The sequence below is a fragment of the Apodemus sylvaticus genome, chromosome 9 (assembly GCF_947179515.1).
Source record: "Apodemus sylvaticus chromosome 9, mApoSyl1.1, whole genome shotgun sequence".
NCBI classification, from domain to species: Eukaryota; Metazoa; Chordata; class Mammalia; order Rodentia; family Muridae; genus Apodemus; species Apodemus sylvaticus.
This window is the reverse complement of record NC_067480.1, coordinates 47,873,200-47,898,555: the sequence shown is the minus strand read 5'-3', so window position 1 is coordinate 47,898,555 and position 25,356 is coordinate 47,873,200. Positions and strand designations below refer to the sequence as shown.

Below are 25,356 nucleotides of genomic sequence, written 5' to 3'. Positions count from 1 at the left end.
GAGCAAGCTGTGCTGTTAGCTCTCAGACTGCCTCTGGGTGCACACTGGGTCTCCAGCACTTCCTGGAGACTGAGCGCTGTGGCCCTGGTCGTTCAGATCCCAAAGCAGGCACCCGAAGGCTCCCGCTGGGGCCCGCTGGATTCACTGGAGCACACTGACTTCTCCCCGCTGGCCTGCTGATGTGTTCTTGGGTGCCCTTGCAGCTCTAGTGTGCTTTGCCCCAGATTGTGTCTGTGAACCAGATGGAGCCCATGTGCACCCCCAGGGAGTGCAGAGGGTGTACGTTGCAGGGACCTCACCCAAGTGCTGATCACTCCACTGGGCAGCTGATCCCCCAACCGGGCTGGCGCACACAAGGTTAGCCTGGCCGCCCAGGCCCTGGGTCCATGCAAAAGCCTGGGACTCCAAGGTCCGAGCAAAGTTCCCCTCAGGCTATGACTGTCAACGGGGTCCACCAGGTGACCAGGATGGCGGGTGTGCGTGTTCCCGAAAGCGCCGGGAGAGTCTGCTGGGCTAATAACCTCCTGGGCGGGTTGACACACAGATGACCCACCAAGCTGCCCAGTTATTGGGGTCAGTCCAGGGCCTGTTGGGGCCTAGACCCCTGCTTTGTTAGCCTCAGGCTATGCTTGTTAGCCGTCTCTGCCCTCCCGAGCTCTCTGGGTCCTGTAGGCAAAATGGCGGCGCGCGCCGGCCAGGGCAAAAAACCTCCTGGCTGGGCTGGCACCCCGATGGCTCCCCGAACAGCCCAGGGCCTGGGTGCAGGCCAACGCTCGTCGGGCTCAGACCCCTGCGATGTTGGCCTCGGGTTATGTTTGTGTACCTCAGTCTGTCCGATCTCTCTGGAGTCCGAAACCAAGATGGAGGTGAGCCTCTCCTGACTGGCGGGAGGCCCCCAAATGATTTCTATATATAGTAAATTAAACTGTAAAGGTAAAAAAAAGAAAGAAAGAAAGAAAATTATACTAACTGATCTATATCTTCAGCCTGAAATATGAGTTTTGAAGAGAAAATTTTTGAGGCATCATGTGGCCACATTAGGTGAATTTGTTTGGAAGGGCTGATCTCTGTCTTAGAGAGGCTGGTTACTGACCTTAAACATGCAGTTCTGTTTGACTCTGGTGTCAGTTGTGGTATTTCGAAGGCAAAGGAGACACTCTACTCTTGATGAGTAAGACCTAAGGGAGAAAATCATAAACCATGCTGCTGTTGTAACTAAGGGAGGTCAAAGCTCAACAGCCTGCAGCTGGAAGCTTTTTGTAGTTTTCTGGGAATCAATCTCACATATTCCTTTCCTGAAATGAGTTCTTTGGAGATCACATGAAGCCTGCATGTGTTTTTTTTTTCTGTCTAGCGTGTTGCCTTACCTTCTTAGATGAATTAGATTGCTTATGTCCAATAAAGTGAACCTTTGTGTGTGTGTGTGTGTGTGTGTGTGTGTGTGTGTATGTGTGTGTGTGTGTGAGAGAGAGAGAGAGAGAGAGAGAGAGAGAGAGAGAGAGAGAGAGAGAGGGAGAGAGAGAGAGAGACTCCTTTTTTAGTTCTAACTGTCCTACAACTCATGATGCAGGCTAATCTGTCCTCCAACTCAGATATCTGCCTGCCTCTGCCTTGATTAAGGATATACGCTACTAAGCCAAGCAAACAGTTTCTTTTGAATGAACCCAGAAAAGTAAATGTAATCAGGGCATATAAACATAAATGGGTATCACTAGATGGATAGAAATTTCTTCCAGAATCTATCAATTTCTTCATCCTTCTTCCTTTTCTTTCTGGTCTTCCTTCTTGCCCCTCTGTCTCTATAGTGTCTCATTGTATGCCTCAGTCTATGCCTTTGGACACACTGTGGAGTGGGTGCTTTTCCTTTCCCCTCAGTCCTGAGTTCTCCTTACACTGGAGGGGCTCATGTGATGTGAACTTCTTTTGTTGCTTTTCTCATCTCTGGGGAAATGGGTTGAAGCCCTGGTCATGAATGTAAGACATGGAGTTGGCTTCAGGTAGCCCATCTGTTGTTCAGGGAGTTTTCCCTGAGCAGTGTCTTCCAGATCTCCAGGGATGCATTGCCCCTCAGCATCTTATGCCTCAGTGGGGAAGTCTCCACTATTTACAGGGTTCTTTAAGTGGTCCACTGTTTGAATAGACCTAATATACATCCTCTAGCCCAGCTGTCAGTAACAAGACTTCTGTTTGGTTAACCCTTTTCATAACCTTCACCCTCTGTTGCAACACGTGTCTGTCTTAAAGTCAAATGCTATATAATCATTCCCATCAGAGAACCCCAAAATGCAGCACCACACCACACCATGGAATGGCTTACCTCTTAATCTGTTGAAATGAGGAATGTTTTTACTTTATTGACAGGCATATTGTTATGGATTAATGAGCTTTTAAACTATAAGTAATACACTTCTCCATTATAATGCTAAAATTTGATTCTATAATAAATATAAATGTAAAATGCTTAGCTCATTTCTTATTAGTCTGCAACTCATGGACAGTATCTATTGTATATATTAGAGCTCAAATTTCATTTGCAGTGTTATTTTGAGATATTTGAGAAGGACTTCTGGAAGGAAGATTTTTCTTTAGGAAAAAGTCAATTTGGTATTTGCAGTTCTGTCAAATACCAAATACAGATACTAAACTGAATCTCTATAAATCTCTCCTTTACCAATTTTTCTTATCTCTACCTCTTGATTCTGGAGGTTGACCCTCCTGTGATAGCAGTGGGGGGAAATAATTCCTTGACTTAAAGAACAGAGAGTAGATTATACCTGTTTATCTTCTCTTCATATTTTAAAAATTAATCACTATAGTATTTTTAAAAGTCATCATTTAAGATGTTCCTAAAAGTTTTTATGAGAGGTGCCATCCTGTTCCTTCTGTTAGAATTCTCTGAGATATCTTTTTTATGGGTGTGTAGAGCAAACCACACATAAGATGACAAAAAAAAAATGCCAAGAAAGTCTGAGCTTTGTATTAAATGTACTTCCTTCAAAGTAGACCATTAGTTATTTGAATAGCCTGTCTGCGTCAAATACACAGAGACTAGCTCATAGCACAATGATGGTGAAAAGTGAATAGACCAATGAAAGTGATTCTGAAGAAGTACTCACTCCCAGTCCAGTTTTTCTAATTCTGACTCCCTGTATCATGTGAACTATAAACTCTGCAAGCTGTCACAGCCACATTGATTTATGCAGGGTTATTTAAATGTGAAGAGCTCTACACTAGCATTGCCAAATTACCGTCAGGAAAACATCTTCTAAATTGTTCCTATCCAGAACATATTTTGACCCTTAGATTAATTTTGAAGATTTCTCAGAAAATGAGCGTTCCTACAAAATCAAATGCATCAATGAATAGCCAGCTCAAATTTCTTATTTTAGTTTTTAGTTCTTTTTTTAAATGTCAGCTATGGGTTGCTTGAAGTCTGAGTTTTAGATGATCTATTGCTTTATTGTCAATCAACAGTATTGATTAGCTGTAGTTACTATATGAAAATTAGTTGAATACAGTGACACATCCATAGACTCAGTTCTTGGGAGACAAAGGCAGGAGGCTTAGGAGCTCAAGGCCATCTTTGGCTACACAGTGAATTCAAGACCAGCCTGGGCTACAGTCAGAACAACACAAGCCATGCATTTCTTGTGAGCAATTCACCGAGCAACTAAAGAAAACTAAACTGGGTATTGGAGACACTGAATATCTTACATAATATGGCTTGATTGTTTTTGTATTTAAATGGGTCAGAAGTATGGCTCACTGGTACAGAACTAGGCATGGAATGCTAGTGCTTAAGTGTCTACTTTATGTGTGGATTCATAAAGATCTTATAGTTCCTCGATAAACAGAAAGGGAGAATAAGATTATCTGAAAGACACTGGATTTAAAAAATAAAACAAAACAAAACAAAACAACTGCTGAATTAGATCAACTTGTATACTTTAAAGATATTTTAACATCAGAATGGAAGTCATGGAATATGTTGCATTGGGGAAGAGGCTTTGCCTATGAACGACTATGGGTTACATCCAAATTGGTAAAGATCCAGTCTGAGTAAGAGATGTTTCCACATGAAAGGCATGACTCAAGGAAAGAATTGATGCAGAAAGTCAGCAAGGAAGATGATGTAGAAAGCTGATCCCCTGCATGGGGCAGCTCAACAAACCAGCTGAAGAAGTACATATGGTTCATCATACTGGCAGATTGGAAATCCTTGATGTTAAAATGGACGTTTGCCGAAGGATAGATGGTCAGGAATGCAGTTATGAAGGGTCATTGTTTCTGTTGTAGTAGTAAAACTGTGTATGATGTTTAGGTTAAATGAAAACGGGGAAGATGTAGAAGAATTTTAATTCAGCAACATGGCTGCTCTGGCAAGAGATCATATCAAAAGAATTTCTAGGTCTGTGTGATCCAGCTAGGATGACATACCTTTAATCCCTCTGGATAGAATATGGACACACCTTTAGTATACACCTTTAATCCCACACAATGAAGGTAAAGTTAATTTGTAAACGGAAGCAGCTATGTTTGACATTGCCATCTAATTGAGGGGGAGAAAAAGTGATGAATCAGAGAAAGATTTGACAGAACGAGTCAGAGATTGGATACACTCCAGTCTCACTAGAACAGGCAGGAAAGAGAGGCTACTTAAGAGCAGCACAGGCTGCGTCAGGAGGGGAAGGCAGTTCAGAGAGTGCAGCAGAGTTGAGTTCAGACAATGCAGTTGAGTTTGGCTTAGTTCAGTTCAGAGGCAGTTTTTACCTGGACAATTATACAGAAATTATACAATTATATGATTATGCAATTATACAAGCAAACATTTTTCTCCAAGAACATTGCATGAGGCATGCAGGGACTCTACGTAATTCTCACTTATAGCAGCAACAGCGTGAATAGCCTTCATCACTGAAAGGTAATCATAATAAATGATAGAGGCCACTGCTCATTTGCTCTCCTTCATTGCCCTCGATTGGCGTAGGATGCACCTCTCCTAACTGCAGAATCCTGTCTCTAATCGCTATAGGGATTTTTTTTTCTCTATATCCCTGTTCACAGTCTTTTCTTTAGAAAGAATAATAGCTCAGTAGCTCTCAATTCCTTGTTCTCCATGTAAACACCTTAGCCCCACACAGCAGGAAGCATCCTCCGGAAGGGCTCTTCCAGGGTGGTCTCAGCTGCTGAATCTGTTCTCCTGCTCTGCTGACTCACACCTTGCTGTGTATTCTACTGATTGAAAAACTTGGTTATAGTTTAGTCCCTTTACAATCTCATTCTCAATGAATTTCTGTCTCCATATCCATTTGCGGCTTTATATATATTTAAGGCAAAGTACATTTATTCAGCAATAATTTTTAGAATTATAATGTACAGTGAAAAAAAAACCCGAACTTCTTGGGGTTTTCGAATTCCAGACATGTTATTCTTGGGTATCCAGAGACAATAAATCCAAGGAACTCTCAGAAATTTCAAGGTTGGGATTATTTTAACATAATTCTAACAATCTTCACACTATTATTTTTTGAAGTTAAAATTTTTGTTGTTTTATTGTTGTATGTTTTTTTTTTTTTAAACACACCAAGTTTAGCAGTGCTTACAAAAGAACTACTCATTACAGGAATATTCAGTGAAAAATGCAACTTAAAATTATTGTCTCCCAGGAAGGTAATGGCCCCTCATGGGATCAGATGTGAACACCGCCCATCAAGGACCGAAATCTGTATTGAAAATGTGTTACCCTTTGAGAGTGCACTCGAGAGACATACACAAAGGATACTGTATATGTGATCTCATTAGTATGCCTTTTGGCTTTGTTGCCCTTTCCTGTTCTCTTTTTAAAATGTTAAATGAGATCTACACGTTTGCTTACATATGTACACGTATACGTTACAGGCTGGCGTATGAGTGGATGGAGAACATGGTTTTTAGTCTCCATTCTGAGATCAGGCTGCCTCGCTTAACATCACTATACATTCTAAGTCCATCAATATCTTCCCTGAAGAATTTGTCATTTCATTTTTTCTTCGGAGTTGAATAATATTTCATTTTATATATGTACCAGACTTTCAACATCTTTATCTGTTGACGGGCATCTAGGTTGGTTCCATTTCTTTTCTATAATGAGGATAGCAGCAATAAATATGGGGATGCAAATGTCACTGCGGTGGGGAAAGGGGTTCCCTGGATGCTTGCACACAAATAGCTGGGGTACATGTTAATTTTATTTTTCCTTTTTTGAGAGACTTTCAAACTTATTTTCCTACCTGCTATCTTAATTTTCACCCTACCCACCACAAACAGTAAATGAGGGTTTCTCTTTCCCCACATGCTCTTTAACATTTATTATGAGCCTGTTTGTTGATTGGCTGTTTTATTTCCTTTGTATTTAGTTTTGGCCATTCTTCGAGTCTGAGGTATAGTCGGGAAAGATTTTCTCCCATCTGTGGCCTGTGTGCTATGCTGATTGTCTCAGCTGCTGTGCAGACACCGTTCAGTTTGCTGTAGCCCCACCATCTGATTCTAGGGGCTTCTTCTTATGCTAACGTTCTTGCTGACTCCATTATTTTGAAGAGCATTTTTTTATGTTTTTATCTATAAGTAGAATATTAGATTTAAAGTTAATGTCTTTAATTCATTTTTAATCAATGAAATCTTTTATTGCTTCAATTGTATTGGATGGGCAGAGCAACAGAATGGCCACGAGTTCCACAGTAGGTTCAACTGTGTGTTCTACATTAGCATTCTGCCACTCACTGGCCTAGTGGTTATGTGCAGTGTCTCCTACCCTGCATCTGTGAAGTGATGATGGTGATGTGTCTTCTAGAATCATTGTGAAAATGATTTTTTTTGTAAAAAAAATTCAGGATATTATATAACTAATAACACTTTTTTAAATTACCCTATATTCTATAGTTCCCTAAACTATTTAGAGCAATTGTCTGGAATTTCATGCAGCTATTCTTATATGTATCATTATGTTTATATATGTGCATATTTTTTCTTTGAAACTAACAAGTTCTGCTCAGGCTTAGTTTTTCTTAATACTTTTTTTTTTTTTTTTTTTTAGTAGTCATTTGTCCATTCTTAAATATATCTTCGCTTTTATTTTTTTTTTGTCTTTTTTTTTATTCGATATATTTTTTATTTACATTTCAAATGATTTCCCCTTTTCTAGCCCCCCACTCCCCGAAAGTCCCATAAGCCCCCTTTTCTCCCCCTGTCCTCCCACCCACCCCTTCCCACTTCCCCGTTCTGGTTTTACCCTATACTTCTTCACTGAGTCTTTCTAGAACAAGGGGCCACTCCTCCTTTCTTCTTGTATTTTGCTTTTATTAAACTGTTGGGTTAACTGGGTCACTTCCCAATCAAGAAAAAAAATTGGGGGGGGGGTTCAGAATTTATATTTGATATGTGACATGAGGACAGAGACCTTGGTTCTGGACATTTTCATACAGTAGAGCTTAAGGCTGCACTTCTATTATACAGATTAGGGATTGATAAATGACAGCGCACAGCTGGTTGTGTCCCATAGCACCTCTTGGCTCAATTCCTAACTCTCAGCCATTTAGACAGTTGCTGTGATTCAGCCTTTCCCCAGATCTTCACCCCAGACTTACTGCATCACTAGGAACTGTTTTCTCAGGTAAGGAGAAAATTCTGTGATGTGAAATAAATGAAAGCAATCCCCATGGAATGTTTTAAGTATGTTTTAATTCATCCGGAGAGAGTGAGAGTATGATAATTAAATACATCATGGAACCATGCAGATGGCTTCAAATTCCAGTGAATATCTGGGTGAGCTAGGACAAATCTTTTTGAATTGGGAAATTTAGGTTCTTAATAATGGTACACAATAAAAATTCTCATATTCATGTGAAGCTTAGAGAGCGTTGAAGAAATGGCAGCCATGCGTGGTTAGTCTAGGAGCGCTTTCCTCTTCTACAAAGGAAGAAGAACCAACTCTCTGCCATCTCCCTGTTTGAAGGCAGAACTTGATTCTCTAATGGATTCCACACCTATCCCTTTTCAAATTCAATATAACTTTCTACACCAGCGAGCTTTTCTTATACAGCATCTTGCCTATAAACTATCCTTAACATGTATCTTCCAGTACATTTCATATATCATAGGTGAGAATATTATTCTCTGAACAATTCTATTACTCCTCTTCACGAACACAGAGGCAGAAGCTAGGTTTTAATTTCAGTTTTAAAAAAGGTAGTCCCATTTACACGATAACTTATTTTTGTCCCATCATTCCATGTGGCTTCAGCTGAACTTTGGAACTTGGATTCTGGTAGATTATTATTTGATATTTCTGGTTTCTAATGCCATTAAAATTTTTTTCTTTTATTTTTTTAAATTTTAAATGAAAGCAAATCAAGAATCAGTAGCCTTTAATGCCTTATCCCAGATTCTGCATCCAAATTTAAGGGATGGGTAATTTTTAGTCTTGATACAAAGAAGTTCAAATTAGTAAGTATCTACAAATGTTTGGAAGAGTACTTTAATTTTTGTGTGGTATTATCTTCTTTTGTCTTTCAGCTGAATTTTATCCTGTTCCTGAATACAGTTAGAGTTCTTGCTACCAAAATTTGGGAGACCAATGCAGTTGGGCATGACATGAGAAAGCAGTACAGGTAATACAGAGAAACTTTCCTGAGAGCAAACATTTTGCTTGCCATTTAAAGAATACATACCAGCTGGTCTTTAGGGGATTTGTTCTGTGAATGTATGTTTTTGTTTAATCCACTTACATGATTTGTTGGAAGCAAGTATCTATAGTCAAGATACAAATATTCCCAACCTTCCTACTGTGCCTGAATTCTCTGTATATTTTTGTCTGTTCTTAGCAGGTTGTTAATTTTCTACAAATGGTATGAATTTACACAAAAGTTTCCTGGTGAATATTTTAGGTGGATGTCTATATTTGAAAATAAGTCCTTACTGAAAATAATTAAGTGGGTGCATTTATTGTATTACACCCAATCCTTTGGTAAATTGATAACTCCCAAATAAAAATTTTAAGAACTTCAAATTCACTGATTGGAGGAATTTTATTACTTTGTCTTTTATGAGGAAAAGGACAAATCTAGTGTTCATAATCGAGATCAAGCCATTTTAAGGGAGTGCTCATTCCTGTTAGTGATCATTTGGTAATTCTGAATACTAATGGCTTCTATCCAATTGAACTCACATGTCTACTAATCATGTGGATGAGGACTAGGTTTTATATTTCTTAAATCATTTAACAACTTCTGCTTCATCTTGCTGTGAAGTACTGTCTCAAATACAGGAAGAAACAAACCATGTTCAGTATGTTGACTTGTCTTTCACAAGCATTCTCCAAGTTTTTGCTGTCCAGCAGCAAAGACTACAAGATTGACTGGGACTCTATAGGATGCCCACCAACTCCAACAATGTTCAGTGGTAGCACTGAAATGTACATTGCACCCAAGAATCTATGGACAATGGCCTATGCTATACTAAGATAGCCTGTCTGTTGTGTTATCCACCATTGAAGACACAGGCCAAGAATAATGGCACAGTATGGGGATATAAGTAACCTTTTATCCTTCTCCATAAAGTGAGAAAATGTGGCTATGCTTATAATTGCTTTAGATTTCTAGTTCTGAATGCAGGATGCTTATTTATGTAGTTGTAAATGACATGAAGTTGAATTTCTTTGCAAAAGTTGCCCAAGAGTTTTGAGAAACTTGGGTAAGGAAGGAAGATGATGAATAACATCTAAAAAATCCCAGGGGATTGTTTCTTAGAATAATTGAAGAGAACAATTTATTAAGAATTTAAGTAAGCTGCTATTCAGAATTCAGAATAACTTTTAAATAATCCGATGTCCAGAAATATTTTAACTTTCAAAGTTGTTCATTAGAGAAGGTCTTGACTCATAGGATTTAAGGAATGTAGGTTTTCAGATAAATGGCTATTTTTCAATAGCTGAACCAAAATTCATATTCCTAGTAGTGGCCAGAGTTAAAACACACACACACACACACACACACACACACACACACACACACACACAAACTGTTTCTTATTTGAGAAACTACTCAGCAACTATTTGGAAATTCAGTTCAGTTTCTGTTTTTTGAGACTCCAGATTATCAAATCTTACTTCCAAAGCAGACTTGGAAAGATTAAATTTGTGTTCTTGTTTCAGTAGTGTTAGTATTAATTTGAGAGTTGACTACTTAAATGTGTATGTCTTAGGGTTTCTATTGCTGTGAGAAGATACCATGACCACAGCAACTCTTTCATTGGGGTTGGCTTACAGGTCAGGGGTTTAGTCTGTTTTCATCATCGTGGAAAGCATGGTGGCATGCAAGCAGGCATGGTGCTGTAGTGGTTCTACATCTGGATCCACAAAGAACAAGAAGAGACAGTGAGCCACTGGCCTGGCTTGAGCTTCTGAAATCTCAAAGCCACCCTGTCAGTGACATACTTCCTCTATAAAGCCACACCTACTCTAACAAGGCCACAACTCCAATAATGCCACTTCCTATGAGTATATGGGGACATTTTATTCAAACTACTACATTTCACTTCCTGGTCCTCGTAAGTTTATAGCTATATCATAATGCAAAATAAATTTAGTCCAACTTCAAAGTTCCCATAGTCTTTAACCATCTCAATCCTGTTTAAAAGTGCAAAATTTAAAGTGTCTTCAGAGACTCATGTCATTCTCTTAACTGTAACTCTTTATAAGGTCAAAATAAAAAAATAACAGATAACATACTTCCAACATATAATGGAACAGAATATACATCACTATTTTGAAAGGGTGGAAAGGGAGCACAGTGAGGTAAGACTAGACCAAAGCAAGACCAAAATTCAGCTAGGCAAACGCCAAACTGCATCTCTGTCTGATGTTGAAGAGCTCTTCAGACCTCCAGCTCCTTTCAGCTTAGTTGACAGCGACACGCCTCTTTCTCTTGGGCTGGTTCCGCTCCGTTGTTAGCAGCTTTCCTTGGCAGGCTTCCCATGGGCCTGCCATCTCCAGTGTCTTGGGGATCCCAAGGCAATCCAGGCTTCACATTTATAGCTTCATGTAATGGCCTTGCTAGGCCTCCATGCAGGGACACCTCTGATGTGCCTGATCTCAACAGCTTTCCTTAGTTGAGGAGGGAGATTCCATAACCCCTTTACTGTATCCTTGACTCCAAAGCCAGAACCGTGAGTGGCTGAAGCTGTTAAGTTCTGCTGCTAGATGTGGAATTGGCTCCTTGTTTTGATCAGCTTTGTTTTTGATGTTTCCTTCTCTGTCTAAGCTTGGCTGCACTGGAACTTGCTCTGTAGACCAGGCTGGCCTTGAACGCTGAAATTCTTCTGCCCTACCATCCCTAGTGCTGGGATTAAAGGTGTGTGCTACCAAACTAAGCCCTAAGTGTTTCTGTAATTCCTTTTTACAAATTGGAAGGTTAACTGGGTGGGATCTTGCTCTGAGGTTACCACTCCCTTTAATCCACTTAGCATCAGACTTTTCTTTAATCTGTTGATACTATCTGGTGCTCCCTTTTTCCCTTTCTTTTTCCTTGTTCTGCCTGCTCCTTTTTATTATAAATCTGTGTAATAATGAATACCAATAACTACACAACAGTGTCTATTCAAGGCTGTTTTGAGATTTCCTCTGCCAACACAATTTATCCAAAACTCTTTAATTTAGCCCCAGGCTTAATTTTTGGATACAAGCAAAATGCAACTATATTCCTATCCAAAATATCACTATAGAACAGCCTCTAGACCACATACTAAGATTCTTCTCTTTTGAAACCTCTTGAGCCCCCATAGTTCAAATCACCCTCAGCTACCACTGTCTTCCATGTTCCTACTAATATAGCTCATTAAACCCTATTTAAAGCATTTAACTGCTTTTCTAATCCAAAGTCTTTTTTTTTCTTTAGAATTATTTTAATTCAAAGTCTTAAAGTCCACATTTCTCCAAACAAATGCATGGTTATAGCCTATCACAGCAATAACCTAGTTTCTGGTACCAATTTCTGTCTTAGAGTTTCTATTACTGTGAAGAGACACTATGACCATGTCAACTCTTATGTGGAAAAAGATTTAATTGGGCCTGGCTTACAGTTCAGAGGTTTATTTCATTACCATTGTGCTGAGAATCATAGTGGCACATGCGCAGACATGGTACTGAAGAGATAGTTGAGAGTCCTACATCAGGATCCATAGGGAGCAGGAAGAGACAGTAAACCATTGGGCTTGGCTTGGACTTCTAAAACCTCAAAGTCCATCCTCCAGTGACACTTCCTCTAACAAGGTCATACCTCCAATACTACTACTTCCTAGGATTCTATGGGAGACATTTTGATTCAAACAATATGTAATCTCCAACCGTTTTGTCCTTTAAACTTTTGCAAAAGGTTTCTCTTTTATTAGCTTTTCCTCACACATACTCACATATCTTTTGTAAAAGAAAGCAATACAAATTTAAAGCAATATGAAATGTCTAAGCAGTGGTATCTAAAGTGGTTATTGAGCACATTTCTATGAACATTCTTCTGAAAGACTAAAAATGTTTTTCAGAGATAATATAGTCTCTCTAGAAGAATGCAATGGAATAAGCCCTTTGTGCTTGTGTGTGTGTGTGTGTGTGTGTGTGTGCAGGCGCATGCGCACACATACACATATACATACATGCACAAACATATACACAGACATCTGAAATTTACACTCAATGTCTTACATGATATAGATGATATAGTGCTTTAAAATGATAATAAGTTAACAAATCAGATGTTGAGGTAGCTTCATTCTGATTTACAAGTCCTTCACCCTGTTTTTCTCAGTGGCACGTGAAGGATGGTTTACTATAGGCTATTTTAAAACAAGGTCAATATGAAGACAACAAATCTATGAGATGTAACCAAGGAAAATGAACATTCTCTTTTTAAATTACAATTCAGTTCCTCTTGTTTTGGGAATCCTTCAGGAATAAATACTCATACAACATTAAGAGTGACAGAGAGGAAATATCACCAGGGGACCAAAGCCAGAATAATCCCAGAAAGGCTTTGATCCTGGGCCTAGTTAGTACTCTCATTTGATACTTATACTGGCTGGTTTTGTGTGTCAGCTTGACACAGGCTGGAGTTATCACAGAGAAAGGAGTTTCAGTTGGGGAAGTGCCTCCATGAGATCCAACTGTGAGGCATTTTCTCAATTAATGATCAAGGGGGGAGGGCCCCTTGTGGGTGGTGCAATCTCTGGGCTGTATTCTTGGGTTCTATAAGAGAGCAGGCTAAGCAAGCCAGGAGAAGCAAGCCAGTAAGGAACATCTCTCCTTGGCCTCTGCATCAGCTCCTGCTTCCTGACCTGCTTGAGTTCCAGTCCTGACTTCCTTTTGTGATGAACAGCAATGCAGAAGTGTAAGCTGAATAAACCCTTTCCTCCCCAACTTGTTTCTTGGTTATGATGTTGTGCAGGAATAGAAACCCTGACTAAGACAATACTAAAAAGCCAAAAGGTAGGGCAGGTAAAAAGCAAGATTTTACAGTAGTGTATCTGACAGCCGGCAGGTGTTAAGGACAGTCACCTATTGTTTCAACAATTTCTCTAGCTTTATTCTGTTCTAGGCAGCAAGAGCTTGTCAAATAGGTAGGACAAGCAGTTCTTTAAGTAAACAGCTAAAGAAATCAACACATCAGTATCTAATAATTGATCTTTTATATCTTATTCTATGCTGTTCCCTCATTTTCATCTTCTACAACACTGTATGAATCTATCTTAAAGAAATGGATTGGTACTGGAATGTGAACTGCATTGCCTCTTGGTTGTACTTGCTGCCTGAATCCTTTTAAATACCCCTTTGGCATTTTCTCACACTATTCCTGTCTCCCTTTTCAGTGTTAATCCTCTTGGATTTTGGAAGACCATTGTTGCCAATAATTCTATTTCATTCTGAAGAGTGACTGAGCTTTCCTGAACAATAGCAACAGTCTACTTGATCTGAGTAGAGAGCTGGCTATGATGAACTAATGGATGCCTTATTGCAGAGGCATCAGTGGTAGAGGTCATGGACGCTGTCAGAGTCATTCCCAGAAGGACTGGTAAAAGTGCAGGAGTTCTCTTATTTCTTGAATCTAATGGATGTAAGGGTTGCTGGACCTTGCTTCCTGAGAACATGTCTAAGTTAAAGGCCAAGAATACCCATGTGCAACTGTATCCTGGGTAGCAGGTATAATTACCATTGGAGCAGGCACAGTAGGTATCGCTGGGAGCTACTGTTCTTTTAATTAGTCTAGTACAGCCTTTTCCATTTCCCACACATTGGGTTTTTCTTATGACTTGATGGCCCTGTGAACCAAAGATGTCCCTTTCCTTTTGCTGGTCAGGCTTTGGTTATTAATTCCTACTCCAGGGTAAGTAACCCGGCTTGCATGTAAGCATATGTAACAATCCTGACATAGGTAAAGGAGCACATGGCTGACATTTAATAAAGTCAGTGTTTTAAAACATGTCTTCTTTCAATAAAGGGCTTCATATGGTCTCTTTCCATAATGTTTGTCCATCCCTAAAGGTCCATGATGGCTTTAACACCTTGTCAAATTGTGGGAGATCCTTTCCAGGAACCTTTCATGGCAAAGTCTATGTATTGTCAGTATTGAGATAATGCATAATACTATCAATATTAACCAATTATCAATTATAACCAATATTAACTAACAGGTTTCACACAGTTAATAATCATTCTTTTGTCATTCGGTTATTGTCACTAGAAAGGGCCATCTTTAAAAGGAATCACAGCCTGTTTTACCGGTATGGGCAGTTCTATCACAGCATGATGCAGTCTAGGGGTGATCAATGGGTGTGAATCTGTAGGATCAGGTCATCAGGAGTCAGAGTAGGAGCTGAACTGTTGTCTTCATTCTGAAGTTGTTTTGAGATAGTAAGTTTCAGAGTTTGGTCTGGGTCAGCTCTCACAGTTCACAACAGCCTTAGTGTGGGTGTGGGATTTATTCACAGACTGGCACCTGCAACTTTAAGTTATTTTTTTGTGTAGCATTAGTAAAGTCTTTCAAATTTCCTGGAATTCCATTTGTGATGCACAATTCTAGTTCCAGAGACTTTCAGTGAGCTGAGAGTTAGACCTCTCTGGACTAACTGGGGTCTTGGTGAAGGAGATCTCACTGGGGCCTCCAGAAATGTTTACAGAATCCTTCTTGAGTAATCACTCTGATGCCAATGGGAGTGAAAGAGAGAAAATGTTGCCAGTGGACCAAAGCCAGGAGAGCTCCTACAAGGTTTCGATCCTGAGCCCAGTTTGTATTCTCATTTTATACTCTAAAACCACACTGTAGGGCAGGCATGCAAGCAAGATTTTACACTTATATATGTGGCAGTCAGCATGTTAAGAGAAATAACCCATTGTTTCAGCAATTCTCTCAGGTCATTCTGTTCCAGGTAGCAAGTGACATCATGCTTGGCAAATAGGAAGCACATGCAGATGCTTTGAGTAAATCACTAAATAAATCAACATCCAATAAGGTCCTTTAGATCTTATTTTAATTTATTTTAACGAGTAAGAGGAATTGTTAGAACTTGGAAAATGCAAGTGTGAAAGAGTTCACAAAAAAAGAACACTTGAATAGTTCCTCTTACTGGACTTGTTGTTCAGTGTTAAACTAACATATTTAATGTTTAGGATAAAACTAATACAGCATGGCAGCAAGCAGATAGATTTAAAGGTGAATAGTCACTCATGGAACAATTTTCCACAAATAGCTTACTTCTTTGGGCTTCTATCCACAGCTGGAAATGATAACTTGTGTTTCTTATAAGAAGTGAGGTGACTACGGTAGCATGGTCTAAAATGTCTAACAGTTTCATTTGTTACATTTCATTCTTGCAAGAAGGGAGAGAGGAAGTAAGGAAGGAAAACAAAGCAACTGAGATCTTTACGTTTCAGTGGCTGGGAACCACTTGCATTACTGTGGTAGACAGATCCCAATGATGAACTCAGGGAACCCTAGGTTTTTTTTTTTTTTTTTTTTTTATCATTTATGTGCCATGTGCAATACCTGTCACCTAGACCTTGAATGTGGGCAAGACCTATGATGACTTTGTTGATCTCTTCTTGATTAGGTTGTATTATATGTCAAAGAAAGTGGACTAGTCACTCTTATAATATTTTACAGACACTCCATCCTGGAAGCCTGAGAGGGCCTGTGGTCTGAGTCTAAAGACAGCCCGTAGGATGCAAATGACTCTTGGCTAAGAGCCAGAAGACAAACCTACAAATTCAATGAAGGTCTTTAGAAATCTGAATGAGTTTACAGGGGAACCTTAGGTCCATCTGTGAACCCAGCCTTAGCTGCAGCCTTGACTTCAATCAGGAGATCCTGGAGTAAAAGACCCAGTTATGTTGATGTGTACTTGTAGCATTGTATAACAACAGAGAAAATGGACATCATTTAAGGCAGTAACTTTGTGGTACTTTGTTATATTATAATACACTGAAGATGAATCCAATTACAGTTTTTATAGACAATCCCTTATCCCCACAGAACTATAAAGTAGCTTAGTCATAGGCAAGAGGAGAAAACTCAAAAGACAGAACTAATAGGGTATCTATCAGTTGGATTTCATCGACTAGTGCAGTTTTTCTCTGATCTGTATTAAACTGAATGGTAACAAAACTTTTGCATTTGTGACCATTTTATAATCTATCCCTCTGATTTAATTTTACATTTGAACCTTGGTTTTGGTTCCCAGCAACAAAAGTAAGAGCGACCAAAGTTAGCTTGATTCTGAAGAGCACTCTCCAGGGGGATTTACACTGCATCTTAAAAACAGAATGTAATTTTCTTCTCAGAGAGATGTTAGACAAGAATTTCAAGGCTGTGCAAGTGCAGTTAATGCAATTCCTGAATCTCACTAGACCATATCAGAATGCCTTAGGTGTTCACAGCATCATACTCAATCTTATAGTCACAGGAACTCCGGGGCTCACTGCTCAGCATTCAGGAGTACAAGTACAGGCAGGTCCCGGGAGCTGAGAGTGTTAGTCAGGTCCGAGATCCGATGCTTACCACAATGATGTCTTGAATGGAGTGGACTAACGTGGAATTCGAAGATTGAGGGAACTGTAGGCAAGATGAGTGGGGCTCAGATCAGTGGACGAAAAGTCCACAGACTACAGAGTGAGGAGCAGGGAGCGGAACAGTTTCAAGGGAGCATGATTCCAACAGTGCTGACACACTATAGGCAATGAGGGAAGTAGACAACTCCAGACATTTGAGCTGGACACCTCCATCAGAACCTGTGGGCACTCCAGGAAGCAGGTTATGATGGAAAGTGTGCTGGTAGGAACAGTGACTCCCAAGAAAGCCTCGGGATAGTAGAGCCTTTACAGGCTTGTGGACCAAGATTCCAAATCTAGCTCTCTTTCTGTCTTAGCTGGTGAGATCTTGGCTCACCTACACAGTTTGTTTCCAAGAAGAAAAATAATGAATAAGTAATGTATCTAGAGGAGAGACTGGCAAGGATGGAAGACTAAGTCATTCAAGATTCTTGGTGTAAATTATTCACAAAGAAGACTTTTGGGAAATGGGGAAGAAGTGGTCCACACTTGGTCATTTCTTGGACCAGAAGTACAATTAGAACAAAAGTACCCCAAACTGTAAGATAGTGCACTTGGTATCCTGGTGACAGAAGGAATGGCTTAGTGGCTGTCAACATCACATTTCATTATCTGTAGGTCAGGAATCAGGATGATGGCCCTGTGCTTCTGGCTGTCACGAGGCTGCAACTGAAACACCAGTCAGGGTGGTGGGATCATGGGAAGTTGGGCTGGGGCAGATATATCTGAGTCCTTGTGACTATTGGTAGATTTGGGTGCTTATCGGCTGATGTCTAGATACTATTGTTTCTTGCCACATGAGCCTTTCAGTAGATTAGCTCACAGCATGGCAGCTTGTCTTACTATAGAAGACTAGGAAGATGGCAGTTAGAATCGTAGGCAATACCAACAGAGAAGCAACATTCTATCATCATTGTCATAATCTACTAGAAGAAATTTCCTTACTCAGGGAAAGAACTAACGAGGGCTTATAGCAGGAGGTGGGATTAGTTGGGGGCCATTTTAGACCAAGCCTGCCTGTACTGGACAGGGTTCTCCCAGAAGAATTAAAAGGGTTGACAAGATGTGCACAGGTGTGCAGGCAGATAGATTTATGAATAGTTAGGTAGTTACAGGTAGATGGACAGCACATGCTCAACTCATTCTCGGGCTGGAGAGGCTGAGAAGGTCTGTGGCAAGTCTTCAACAAGCCAAAGTTCAAGGTCTCCATTTAAGTTCTAAGTCTTACAACTAATGAAACAAATGGTATAGCCCTCCACCCTAGAAGGATAACCAACAGCTCCGCAGGTGCAAGTCCCAGATCCAGAGGCTGCAAAGCCTGGAAGGCTGAAGGCAGGTGAGCAGTGTTCCAGCTGCAGACGAGGAAAAGCACACAAACCTTTCCTCTGTCTTCCAGCTCTGGCAGAGGGTCTGTTCCCTTGATGCTGTTCAGCTACCTGCCCTTCGCTCACCATTTCCCCATAGCCTGTGGGCTTTGATCTACTGTTCTCTGTCCTCACCACACGTCTTGCCTACAGTTCCTTCAGTCTTAGAATTCCACCTTAGTACATTTTATTCAAGACAGCAACACTGATAAGCCTGCTTGTATGTGCCCTGCTGAATACTAAGTATTGAGCCCCAGGTGATTGGTAGAACCTGACCCACAGAAGGTAGATCTTCTGTATTGAGTCCAGCTACTCCTGTACCCATCTCCTTTGGAGGCACCTGCACAGACACATCAAAAAGAATGCCTTACCAGTGTTTAAAAATACCATCCCTAGGCAAACTGACACCTAAAGCTAGACATCACCATCATATTGGAAAACTCAGGATTGCTTTAAATGTACAAGAGCAGTAGGGTGAGGCCAGGACAAGGCAGGGATGTCTCATGCCTTTAATTGCAGCATTGAGGCAAAGGCAGAGACAGGAGGCAAGGTCCCTATGAGTTTTAGGTGAGTCTGCTCTACATAGTGAGGTGCAGGCCAGCCAGGGATACACAGTGAGACCCTTTCTCAAATCAAGATAGATAGATAGATAATAGAATTAAATAGAACTACGGGTAGTTTGAAATTAACTATTTGACAGCAAATACTCAGAACAAGAGAAATAACTGACTATATTAGCTCATAAGGAATGGTGAAGGATCTTCAAGAGTAGTTGATTTTTTAAAATTAAATTACAATTTAAGATTTCACATATAGATACCGTATTTACATCATTCTCCCTTTCTCCTTGTGCTCCTCCCACTCCATCTTAAATTCAAAGAGAGAAAACTCTTTTTGTTAATCGTTATTATTAATTAATATTTATGAATTAATATTAATCATTAATATTTCTTAATTCTTATTGCACCTAGAGGAATAAATATATAAACATAGCCTGATGAATCTGTTTACTATTGCTCACCTGCACGCGTTTTTAGGGTTGGCCACTTGGTATTAGATAACATTAGAGGGCTCATCCCTGGGAAAGACTGATTCTCTCAGCAGCCCTCAGTTGCCGATAGCTCTTCGTCCAGGGGTGGGATCTTATGGGATTTCTCCCCATTCACATTGGGCTATTAACTGGTTTTGGATTTGTTCAGGTCTTATTTAGGCAGCCATATTGTTGAGGCTTCATGGGTATGGCTTCCCTGTCATATACAGAAGGCACAGTCTTGCAGCAGACTTCAGGTCTGGTTCTTACAGTTTTCCATCCCCTCTTCCCTAATGTTCCCTGAGCCTAAAATGGCATATTAACAGGCATGAAATGGAAGAAATGCTTCAGTAAGTCTCAAACACAGAAGTTAAAGGTGATGTAGGACAGTGACAAAGGCCACTTAATGACCTTATAAAAACAGCATCCTATCATCAAGGAGACATGAGATTAGAGAGACTTAGGAGATATTGCTTATGGGAAGTGAGAATCAACAACCTGACTTATTATATAGGGACAAGAAGCAGCCCTGGGGGGCGGGGTACCACTCAGTGGGGAGGAACACTTGCTCTGCAAGCATGAGGACCCAATCCTGAGTCCCCAGCACTTGGGTAGAGCTGGGTGTGGCTGCACATAGCTGTAACCACAGCAGTAGGGAGTAGACACAGGCAGGTGATGAGAACTCACTGGTCAGCCAGCTATGCTGTAATGGTGAGCTTCAGGGTCATTGAGAGACTGTCTCAAAAAACAAGGTAGAGAGAAATAGAGGAAAACACTAAATATCCTACTCAGGTTTCTGCATGTTCGTGTCAGGGCCTGTGCACCTGCATGCTCATGTGCATGTAATTACATAGACCATACATAATACACAACACATACACATGTATGACAACGCACATGCATGTCTTACTGTTGAGGCATGCTCAAAATTTTTATACCTTATTTTTCTCTTATTCTTTTTATACCACCTAAGATAACATGCTCTATATAAGAAAAAAAGATCACTCATAGATACATAGTCCCCCAAATACATATTCTCCAAAAGTAATCACCCATAGCCACAAGTTTCATGTTTTTCAAATAAATTACTCAGAGCTACAAGTTACATATTCTCCCAAAACAATCACTACAAAAACACATTCTTCAAAAATAGATTAAAATCATTACACAAAGGGAAATTACTACATGATGGCTAATTATGTATTCTTTTGAAACCCACACCTAACTGAACATTTCTCACCTTTCTTTCTACAAATTCATCCTAACCCCAAGTCAATAATTCTTTTGTCATTGATTGACAAAGTTTCAGTAAGCCAAGTCTATTGTAGGTAATTTTCTCCTATGCTAGCTTATGACAGTTTGTATTTAACAAGATACACATCACTTATTTTATGTCTTATTTTTTGAAACCTTATTCAGCTAATCTGGCTAATCATCTGTTCTTTATTCTTATTCTCACAATAGGACCATTTACTCTTTGTTCACAACCCCGCCTTTTTATGGTGCACATGGAAAACTGTAACTACACACTTAGATAGATAACAAGATCAAGGAACTCAGACCCAACCTAGAGTGAATGTTTTCTCTGATCACTAACCTGTCCCAAGCATGCTTTTCTCTCCCCAAGCACAGCTCAGCTCCTGTGGTGCACGGCGCCCACTGTGCTCCTGTCCTAGCCTTTGCAGCTGTCACTGATCCACAAAGCAGGGCACAGTCTGCCCTTTGTTCTGTGTGCGCTGTGTCTTCTTGGCAAAGCCACCTATGCCATCTCCTGAACCTTCCTTATCAACTTCTCTAACTTCCTAAAACTGTTTAAATCAAATCGGGAATTCTGTAAAATCATTAATTCATATAAGCAGTATTATCTCTGAAAGTTCATCTTAATATTGATCTGCAGGAAAGTTGCCTACTAGAGTGGGCTGTTTTTCATGAAATGATCATACCAGACTACGGGCTACTGGGGTCTTCCCACACCCATTCATACCATGTTAGATACTGGAGGAAGATATCAATGAAAAACATGGGAAGTGGCAGCAGCAGCAGGAAGCAGTCCAGGGATGAACTTCCCAGGGCTGTGCCTCTCCATGGCCCATCCATCGCAGCTGTGCAAAATGATGGACCATCTCCAGGAAGCTCATTTTCCCATTGCAGCAACTTCCTACACATATACACCTCCACACCATACACACACACACACACACACACACACTACCACACATGCACACACATACATACATAGGTATGTACACATACCACAAACACATACATATACAATATACACACACATTTACACATGCACAAATACACACACCACACACAAACCACACACACTACCACACATGCACACACATATATACATAGGTATGTACACATACCACAAACACATACATATACAATATACACATTCATTTACACATGCACAAATACACACACCACACACAAACCACACACACACATACATATACACACATACATTCATACATGCATACATACACACCCATACCACATCACACCACACACACACACATATACACATACACACATACACTCACATACACATACCACACCACAAACACTCACATATACACACACTCATACCCTGTACTGACTGGTTTTGTGTCAACTTGACACAGAAAAAGGAGCTTCAGGTGAGCAAATGCCTTCATGAGATCCAGCTGTAAGACATTTTCTCCATTAGTGATCAGGGGTGGGAGGGCACATTGTGGGTGGTGCCATCCCTGGGCTGGTAGTCTTAGGTTCTACAAGAAAGCAAGCTGAGCAAGCCAGGGAAGCAAGCCAATAAGAAACATCCCTCCATGGCCTCTGCATCAGCTCCTGCTTCCTGACCTGCTTGAGTTCCAGTCCTGACTTCCTTTGGTGATGAACAGCAATGTGGAAGTGTAAGCTCAATAAACCCTTTCCTCCCCAACTTGCTTCTTGGTCATGATGTTTGTGCAGGAATAGAATCCCTGACTAAGACACACATACACACCACCACCACCAACAAACACACACACACACACACCACAAACCACAACCACACACACATATACACACACACACTCAATATACACACACATACACACATACCACAAACACACACACACACACACACACACACACAGCTTAATGTATCCATTGAAAACACCCACAAACATGGAGGAAGGAGGCTCGACAGCCCAGCAGCAGCTGAGGAGTCAGGTCCTCCGGGTATCACTAATGCTCATTTCTCCAGCAAGACGCTTCTCCTGAAGGCTTCTGAGGTCGGTTAACAGAAGACCTGTGTTCTCTTCCAGGAAGCTGGCTAAGTCAACGCTGGTCCTGGTGCTGGTATTTGGCGTGCATTACATCGTGTTCATCTGCCAGCCACACTCCTTCTCGGGGCTCTGGTGGGAGATCCGCATGCACTGTGAGCTCTTCTTCAACTCCTTCCAGGTGACTGCAGTGCCTCTGGCTTGGGGCTCGAGGTTACATTTTGCTCATGTCCTTGACGGGTTTCTCTGCCCTTCTCTTTGACTTGGTGTGCCCGCCTTCTGGGGGCCAGGAGAGGACACTGTTTTCTGGCTTGTACTGTGTTCCTTCCTAGGGCATCAGGTTAATTTTCTGACTCAGAGAGAACCAGTATGGACCTATTTGACAGAGCGACAAGCCTGGGTAGGGAGATAAGAAGGTGTACTGTGGGAGAGCACAGCACTGCGGTGCATTGTGGGAGAGCATACTACTGCGGCAGAGCAGAGTCAGTCATTTGGTGTGTGTATGGAAAAATAAGTGAAATTAAAAAAAGACGAAGGCAGGAAAGGGGAGACAGGAAAGAAGGGTAAACAGAAGAGTTTGCCCTGCTCTCTTCATTTCAGTGTGAAGAGGATGTCTGTGACTTCCCGATGGACCAGTCTTTTCTCTGCCTCCTTCCCCAGCCTTGATTCTAGTGACATATTTATTCCAGAGGGAGTAACAGAGTTTCAGACAAATGTTAGTGTCTGTGGCCTGAGAGCAGGGATTGAAATTACCCTCATGGAAGTGATTATATGAGTGGTTTTAAATCAAAGAACTGAAGGAAGTCATAAAGTACATCAACTATGTTGGTGGAGACCTCAGGTAGGTGAGTTATGACAAGACCTAACTCTCCACTATGGATTTCAGACGAAACCTGATGGTGTTCTTAGCTCTTGGTCCGCAGGAGCTAGCGGTTTGCTAAATCAGTACATTCTAGAGGTTTATACCTGATGGTTAAGATGATGTAGGTCTGCTACAAGGTGAGCAACAAATGACTCTTCAGGGAGTTGAAGATAGCCTGAGATGGTCAGGAACATTTCAGTTCTCCACAGCCACAAAGTTCTAATAAGGCTGCAGAATCTGTAACACAGGGAACATCAGTTCACAATAGCCTGAACAATTGAAACTATTACATTTGGTGGTATTACTTACTTGCCCATCCAAATGTTTCAAGTGAGTGTTGTTTTCCTCCATGCATAGCCATGTGTGGGCTGGAGCCTGTCAACACTCACCCGATCTCCCACTGAGCTCATGGGACAGGGCTTCAGCACTTGTGCTGGGGGTTGGGGACGACGAGGGTGTCACACTCTGCTTTTTGTCTCTGAATGAGCCCCTACCCCATCTTCCTCATCTTCTTCCAGTTGAGATCTTGTTCTTATCACTCTGATCAGCTTAAATGTCACCATGGAGAAGTCTTGGCTGAGTTTCTGATGTAATATACTTGCCCGATTGTACCCCATAACATTGATTTTACCCGTAAGACTCTCATCACCTTGTATTTCTCATGTAGTTGTTGGCTTATATTTTATCCTGGTTCCGTCCCTTCCAGAACTGCCTTGTTTACATTTTCACCCCTATCATGCTGAATCAGTCACTCTCAGCACAGCGTTTAAGCTCGAAAGATATTTCATAGTCATGGAGAAGGCTTTTTGTATTCTTCCCGTATAGCATTCTATGTCGGCAGCCTCTTGCACTTAAGGTATATAAACCTATTTACCAAGCAGGGGATGAGTTCTTGTGATCTCTGAGCAGCAATGTTCACAGAACCGCATAATAGGAAATGGTTCTGTGTACACCTCCGATTAGCTTACTCAGCGGGTTGTTTGCTTTGGCTTACACCAAGGGAAGCTATCACATAAATGTAATATAAACACAAACGTTGGGAAATACCAGGAGAAAACAATTCGTGTGATTTTTGGAAGAAATCTTCAGAAGTCAGCTGGTGAATTTTGACACAATTCTTGTGCCTTTCCTGCTGTGGGTTTCATGCCTTGCCACCTGCCGGCCTCACATCCTCTGTTTCCCTCCAGGGATTCTTCGTGTCCATTGTCTACTGCTACTGCAATGGGGAGGTAAGCCAGCCGATGCCAGGGACCTCTGAAGGGACACTCCATATTAACATTTGTTCTAACCCATTTTGTGCCTTTATGACAGAACACCAGAAACGTAGTGATTTATAAAGAGTAGAGGTCTGTTCCTTACAGTTCTGAAAGTGGGGCTGTGTAACATCAAGGAGGCCATATGGGACCAGAGTCTTCTTGCTATATCATCCTGTGACAGAAGGCAGCGGCAAGAGCTCACATCCTAAAGAACAAGAGATTGAACTCATAACCCCGAGCCCTTTCCCAATGTGCAGGGCGCTTCTTATTCTAGTTAATTCTAAATCAGTTCAGCCTAATACTAAAACTGGTCTTCGCTAAGTTCTATAAATAGTCAATAATGTTCCTTAGGATAAGTGAAATTCAATCGAAGCAGTAAGTTTTACACTACAAGCTGAGGATGGGGTCATCTCCATCCATTTGGAAGTCTTCAGGGAGAAGGAGCTGCAGGGCACACCATTGTGTGGA

General features: G+C 40.9%; 1 protein-coding gene across 1 annotated transcript in view; it reads left to right on the top strand.

Annotated features, from left to right (window-relative positions):
• Positions 1 to 25,356, top strand: part of Pth2r (parathyroid hormone 2 receptor) — a 110,941-nt gene that overhangs the window by 83,502 nt on the left and 2,083 nt on the right. Inside the window, exons 10-12 of the mRNA XM_052192515.1 lie at positions 8,551 to 8,645; positions 22,813 to 22,951; positions 24,820 to 24,861. Coding sequence (XP_052048475.1) covers positions 8,551 to 8,645; positions 22,813 to 22,951; positions 24,820 to 24,861 — 276 coding nt within the window. The remainder of the gene's footprint in view (positions 1 to 8,550; positions 8,646 to 22,812; positions 22,952 to 24,819; positions 24,862 to 25,356) is intronic.